This window comes from Salvia splendens, chromosome 11 (genome assembly GCF_004379255.2).
Source record: "Salvia splendens isolate huo1 chromosome 11, SspV2, whole genome shotgun sequence".
Taxonomy (NCBI): Eukaryota; Viridiplantae; Streptophyta; class Magnoliopsida; order Lamiales; family Lamiaceae; genus Salvia; species Salvia splendens.
This window is the reverse complement of record NC_056042.1, coordinates 29706295-29713447: the sequence shown is the minus strand read 5'-3', so window position 1 is coordinate 29713447 and position 7153 is coordinate 29706295. Positions and strand designations below refer to the sequence as shown.

At 38.1% G+C, this 7153-nt stretch overlaps 1 protein-coding gene across 5 annotated transcripts; it reads left to right on the top strand.

The window, feature by feature from the left end:
• Nucleotides 1-799: 799 nt before the first annotated feature.
• On the top strand, nt 800-6550 carry LOC121755297 (probable protein phosphatase 2C 55). 5 transcript variants are annotated; one of them, XM_042150604.1, is made up of 6 exons: nt 800-856; nt 1607-2528; nt 3019-3343; nt 3537-3686; nt 4469-4759; nt 6314-6550. In XM_042150604.1, exons 2-6 carry the CDS (start codon nt 1765-1767, stop codon nt 6341-6343), a joined length of 1560 nt encoding a protein of 519 aa, XP_042006538.1. In that variant the 5' UTR covers nt 800-856; nt 1607-1764; the 3' UTR covers nt 6344-6550. The 5 variants fall into 5 exon arrangements, with proteins under 5 accessions (XP_042006538.1, XP_042006541.1, XP_042006539.1 ...); XM_042150607.1 differs by having other exon boundaries at nt 824-898; XM_042150605.1 differs by lacking the exon at nt 800-856 and adding an exon at nt 905-1162.
• The last annotated feature ends 603 nt before the right edge of the window (nt 6551-7153 follow it).

The window sequence follows — 7153 nt, the reverse complement described above, 5'->3', positions numbered from 1 at the left end:
CATCAGGCCAAAGACGAGTCCGGTCAAAGATGTTTATTTCATCAAGACCAAGGACCAAGTCTGGTCAAAGAAGAGTTCACTTCATAAGACCGAGGACAAACATCAACTTACCCCGTACCATTATCCAGGATGCCGAAGTGATTCACTTCGCTTTTCGGGGGGGGGGGGTAGTGATGGAGTACGTACTAAACAAGCCAGCACAAAGCCCAAGAAAGAGTATCAGTTCGGCATGACCAAAGAGTTCGGCCTCAGCCTACAGCTCAGTAAAAACCAACCAATCAAGCTCTGCCCTCAGGTCGGCATCAAGCTCTACTCTCAGATCGGCAAAAGCTGCTCGGCAATAGTTCAGCAGTTCGGTCTCAGCATCGGCAAAAGCTGCTCGGCAATACCGGACTGGGAGACACGATCTATCTAGTGGTGGACCCATGCAGGCTCTCATGACCTCCACGACATCCACGACATAATTACTGATGATGTAAGCCACCGCCTAATTAGTGGCCATGCAGGATCTCATGACCTCCTTGACCTCCACGACTTAGGGTGGTGATGCAAGCCACGATCTCAGTTCTATATATAAACGGAACTTAGATCCGATAGAGGATTCACCAACTCTAGAGAGAGAATATCATATAGCAAGCTTGTATTTGTAAGCTGTAGAAAACAGATCAAGCAATACAACTCTGCCCTCTTTTCTTCCCGTGGACGTAGATTTACCTCAGTAAATCGAACCACGTAAATCTCTGTGTTGTGATTTCTACTTTCCTGCATTTACTACCACCAGAAATTCGCGGATTCATCAGCGGACGACCGTTTACGGTCACACTGGCCGCTCACGAGATCCCTCAGAATATTAAAGGTACATATCTTCATCTTCTTCAGCTTTTCAATTTTGATTGATGTAAGGGGCGATTTCCATCTCTTCAGTGTTTATTTTACAAGGATTTCTCCCTTTTTCATCCGTCTCTTATATTTTCCTCTTTTATAGCTCTTGTGTTTGTTTGTTGATGTATTCTGGGCTACTTTCGCTGCCAATTTTTTCTAGAATCAGTGCTGCGTAGACAAGCAGCAAATATTATGATGGGAACAACTTGTATTGAATCATAATTTGTTCAAGGATTTGGTCTGGGCTGAAGTTGTTGATTTTTTATCACGGGGGATTAGGGTTAGTTGATTCAATTTAGGGGTAATTTATATGACGTTGGTGTGACCTCTTTCTTTCTTGAGATCCCTCCATTTGTTTGTTTGGTTGCTTCTCATGTAAAACAAGAAAGCAGACAGATTAGTCTGTATTGTTCAATTAAAAAAAGGAATTGCAAATTTCCGGATCGCAATTCTAAATTTTCCCATTCAGAATTGGTTAACTACTAGTTTTGCATTCAATGATAATTTGGCGTTTAAGTTGCCCAGGCATGAAATTTTTCATTTATTTAAATTGTATAGAAGGCTGGCACCAAGTAGAAATTATGGGTAAGCAATCAGGGGTGAAAAAAAATTAGGCTTCTTTAGAAAAAAATTGATAAGCTCTTCTTTTTGTTTGTGGAAAAGGAGAATTCTTTTGTGTTTTTCATTACATTCTCCCTGACAGTATGTTCTTTTCGTTTGTCAGGTTCATTCATTTAACATACTTAAGAGAGGCCGGTGCTCCTGTATTCTGGTTGAGATATATATATATTGGGAGTATGAGATTATCTTCTCTTGGTTGTAGTTGTGATTGTATCATCTGTTTCAAAAGGCTACCAGATTTACTTCAATTGAGCCAGGGAAATGCCATCCAATAAATTTTCAAGATTTCGTGGTGCAATCTGGCAAGGATTCTGGAGATCAATATATGGGCAAGAAACTGGTATTCAAGGTCAGATAGATGATTTGATTGGCCAGGGGAGGTTGTTGGTTGGCCGCTCTAGGCTGTTACATTTTGTACCCTCTGAAAGAAATAGTGACCCACATATATTTGTTCGGTCTGGTACTCTTGCTGCTGCTCAAGCGGATCTACATTTAGCCAATCGAAGAAGAAACCTTTCAGTTGTTGAATCATTTTCTCGAGCAGTTTCCATACCATCTATTTCGGGGCCTTCATTTCAGGTTTGTGGGTATCACATTGATTGTTTGCAATCAAGGCCTTCTAAAGTCTCTGGGATCAGCTCTCAGAAATCACTTATGGCTGGTTGTGGGTCCAGATTGGCTCACACAGAGTGCTCTATTGGAAATTTGTCTCCTAGACATGTTAAACATGGTGCTGCTTCATATCACTCTTCTTGTGTGTATAAAAGGAGTAGCGCTGAATATTGTAGAAGCGCTACCATGAGTTTCAGAAATAAAGAGCAGCCTAATAACTTCTTGTTGTATGGTTATTTCATATACAATGGCGCGAAGAGAAAGGGGAGTAGCAATCCATTCCTTGGATTTGGATTTGAGCGTTCTTATCTATCATCACCTGTATTTTCATCTTCCGGCACTGCACCAGAGGTATCATTTGAGAAATCCGTGAAAGAAGAACAGCGGTCAACCTCTGCTGTTTCATCTGAGCTGTATGTTCTCTTCAATTTTTTAATTTTACTTCTATAAGAAAAATATTTTACATATCACAGAGCAACTATTTCTTTTTACATCACTCTTCTGCTAGGTCAGGTTAGTGGTTACTCATATTACTGTAGCTTCACCCACCAACTTGTTTAGTGGTTAAAATTCATCCTTCGAGAATTTCTTGTATTTTATGATAAATAATTCTATTTAGTTTATCAATGTTCTAGGATTAAGGGATGAGAAAATAAAATACACACATGTGGATGTCCATGCATATGTATGTATATATAGATGTTTCCTTGCAATGCATCACGGACATTTTTTTTCCAGAAGTGCTAGCCATGTGATCCTTGTAAAACACTAAAACTAACAATCAGCCATCTGGACCTGTCAATATGAAGCTTAGAATTTCATTAAATCCCCAACAAAACTTTTCAACTTTAGTAAGATCATTATGGCATCCTTTTATTCATACTATTTTGGGATTGGTTGCAGGAACAGTCCAATCATCAGAGCTTTGAAGCTGAATTCAGGATCATGTTACTTGCCCCATCCTGACAAGGAAGAAACTGGCGGAGAAGATGCTCATTTCATTTGTTTAGATGAACAAGCCATCGGTGTAGCTGATGGTGTTGGTGGATGGGCTGATCTAGGTGTTGATGCAGGTTTGTATGCACGTGAGCTTATGTCACATTCAGTCAATGCAATTCAAGAAGAACCAAGAGGTTCTGTCGACCCTGCCAGAGTCCTAGAAAAAGCCTACACTAGCACAAGGGCAAAGGGATCCTCAACTGCTTGTATTATTGCTCTCACTGGTGAGGTATGTGCATTCAATGTATAATTTTATAAACACACTGCTCAGAAATCTTAAATCACCATACTTTTTTCTGGACAAAGCGATTCCAAGTATTTTGAAGCATTAATAGGTCTCTGTTTCCCCTAAAGACATGTGGATGAATGTGTTCCTTCCAACTTCATGTGGTTTATTAATTCAAATTTCTTTTCTTATGTAGGGTCTCCAGGCCATTAATTTAGGAGATAGTGGGTTTATGGTTGTTAGAGATGGAAGTACAGTTTTCAGATCCCCTGTTCAGCAGCATGATTTCAATTTTACTTATCAGCTGGAGTGTGGGAGTACTGGCGATTTGCCTAGCTCCGGACAGGTGATTTAGCTCCTTCCTTTGATTTTACTCTCTGCCTGTGTTTATGCTGTCAGAAGAAAAAGTCATTTGTGAAGTGTTACATTTTTTTATTAACTGGAGGATCAAAACTCTCCAAGGACTTGAAATTTGTGTTTTTCTTATTTAGTTGTGCACACCTTTCAAGGGAAATCTAATTTATGCTGTAATTTATTTTATCAATTATTAGATGTGCATACTTCTAATTTTGTATTTATGGTGTAACTTATTTTATCAATGGTTTGCTGAGTGATTATCCTATTAGGACCTGCATACTATCCTGACATTTTTCAATCAGACATCTGAAAGGTTTGGAGTTGCAGTTGCAGTTGGGAATAAAACTTACTAGTGTGATACATCCACTTTTACGAGAAGCACGTTTATTCACTGCATGGTTAACTTGTCACTAACATTGGCAGCTCTATTAGTAACTTCTGTTTTCCTGGAAATTTAGCACTTTGGCCTCTTGTTGGCATATGGGGAAGGCTTTTATTAAGCAACCATTATCCTATCAGTGGACAGTGATAACAACCTATATGGATTCATGATTGCCTTATCTTATCCGTAACACATAATTTGTAGCTGTTATTTATAGATTAGTTATGCTTCTCCAGCCATTGAGTTATATAGAATTCCACATTTTTGTAGAGTTTAACTGGAAAGGCTGAACATCATCCGTAATTTCTTATGTTTTTTCTGCAGATCTGGTGTAGTCTGAAGCTACAAATAAAGACAATGAAACTAAATGGTTCATGTGTGTGATGCAGGTGTTTACAATACCTGTTGCTCCAGGAGATGTGATAATAGCTGGGACTGATGGGCTATTTGACAATCTGTATAGCAATGACATTACTGCTGTTGTAGTTCAAGCTACAAGAGCTAGTTTAAAGCCACAGGTGACAGCACAGAAAATAGCAGCATTGGCACGGCAACGAGCACAGGACAAAAACAGGCAGACACCTTTCTCTGCTGCAGCACAAGAAGCTGGTTTCCGTTATTATGGTGGGAAGCTTGATGACATTACCGTAGTTGTTTCTTATATTACAAGTGACCACAAGGTATGCTCTCTCTGATATCAACTCAGAATCATACATGTTTGCATTTTATCTTTGTCTCGGCATTCACCAGCCTTAGTTCCATTCTCTGCCACTTCTTTCCATCATGATATGTATTGTCCGTCGTTATCTTGATTGATAATGAATAGGATGTGCTTTGATTCGTTTTCAATTTGCTTTGATTTGTTTCCTTGTTTAATTTTAAGTTGATTTACTTTCCTTCTTTAGAGTTTGTAGGAGTTCTATAAATAGCTCTTTTAAAAGAAGAGCTAGACTTCTCGGAAAATATAGTGTTTGAGGACGGTAACATAGGCCTCTTTTGAGGACTATTAGGCCTCTTCGGAGGATTGTCTAGGGCCTTTTCGAAGGATTGTCTAGGCCAGTAGGCCTCTTCGTAGGATTGTTCTGATTGAGTTTTAATTTCAGTTATTGTTTTCTCTTTTTGATTTGTTATCATTACTTTTGTGTCAACCACTTTTCACTCCATATTAGAGAATCGACATGGCAGTCATTTTTGGATGATTCTTAAAAGGATACTAGATTTCAGATACTTGCTAGTTGCTACTAGGGATGGTAATTTTCGATACAATACGAAAATCCAACACGAGCACACATGACCGAAGTTAATTTGTTTGGATCAAGCCTTATTTTCGATACAATGCGAAAATCCATCACGAACACACATGACCGAAGTTAATGGGTTTTGGATCAAACCTTATTTGGTGTAGGTCCTTATTGGCTCGACCCAATAAGAATCCGATGATTTCGGGTTGAGTTTGGGTTAGACCTTATTGGGCTGGGTCGACAACGGATTTATTCGATAACGACCCAACCCACACGATTTATCAGCCCTACTTGCTGCCACATTCACCTGGAACAAGCAAGCATTTCTATGTAAGAGTTATTGGTCTATAAATAATTAGATACTCCTGTTGCAATTTAAGAGACGCATTTTTTAAAAATGCCCACTCTAATTGACACATTTCTAAATTGGAAACTTCATCTTCTGTACTTTATTTTCTCTCCACTCAACTCACAAAACAAAACTACATAAAATACCATGCTGATAGGAGATGCTCCACTTAGGGTGAGACGGAGGGAGTATACAAAACTTTTGGCCAAATCATGAAAAACACAATAAAATAATAGGTTCATTGACTATTGATTTGTTATAATTTATCATGAATCGAGGATCCAAAAATTTGATGTTGATATTGATGCTGATGCCGGGATTTGCCTTCATGGACTCCTTTGTTTGACCAACAGTACTTAGTTTGGAATGACGTAGTATTGTTCATCATGTACATTAATCACGGCCTCCATATCAGCTTGGTATTTGGTGATTTATTTTGGTATCAAAATCATCATAAATTGGAAGTCTATGAATTGTCATACTAAAACTCCTGTTTTGTGTGCAATTCATGAATTGTATGCAAGTTTGTGCATTTACTGGATAATATTTATATTATTGAGCTGTGAATATTCGTCATGATTTGAAAAGTGAAACCTTCCCAGCCTTCTTTTTAAACATGGACTTGCGATGTATTTCTATTACAGGACAAACTCTCAAGCAAAAGCTCTGACTAGAGAAGTAGTTGTGGTATTCTACAATTTTTGGAAGGCAAGACTTGTGGGGAGATGCTTTGCTAGCCTGAAGCTGTTATGCTGCTTTAATATAGTGAATGAATGTGAGTGTATATAATACAGTTGTTATGTGTTGGTAGGTATGGTGATTTAACATTATAAACGTATTGATGAAGCAAATAGAGGAAGAAGAGTGAGAGTTTTGGATTTTATAGCCCTCAATCCTTCTCTTCAAGTTTTCCCTTCTCTAACTGTTATTTTTGTTTTTTGCTCGAGATATTATTTTGGTGGATAATTTGGCATTTATCAAATAGCTATACTATTCAAATAAATAGATGGATTTCAATTATGAGAAATTGTTGGAAAATATTGTCGTTGCGTGTCTGTCATGTTGGTGGAATTTGACTAACTTCCGTCTTAGAGATGACACATTTTAATAAATATATTAAGGCAAGTGTCTTAATCGAGAATATTACATATTTTTGCACCAAGGTTAATTATCTTGATTGGAAAATCACAATCTATTTCTAGCTACAATTTTTTTTTATCTATAAAAGTTAAATACGTTACAATAATAGGATGCAAATTTATAGTAAAAAAGTGTTTTATTTAATCGTTGCAACTCATAGTCCTTACTAGTTGGCTTATTAGGATTAGATGAGTGATGGAGTACGTACTAAACAAGCCCAACAGCAGTAAAGCCCAAGAAAGAGTATCAGTTCGGCATGACTAAAGAGTATCAGTCCGGCATGACTAAAGAGTTCAGTTCGGCACAACCAAAGAGTTCGGCCCCAGCCTACAGCTCGGTAAAAG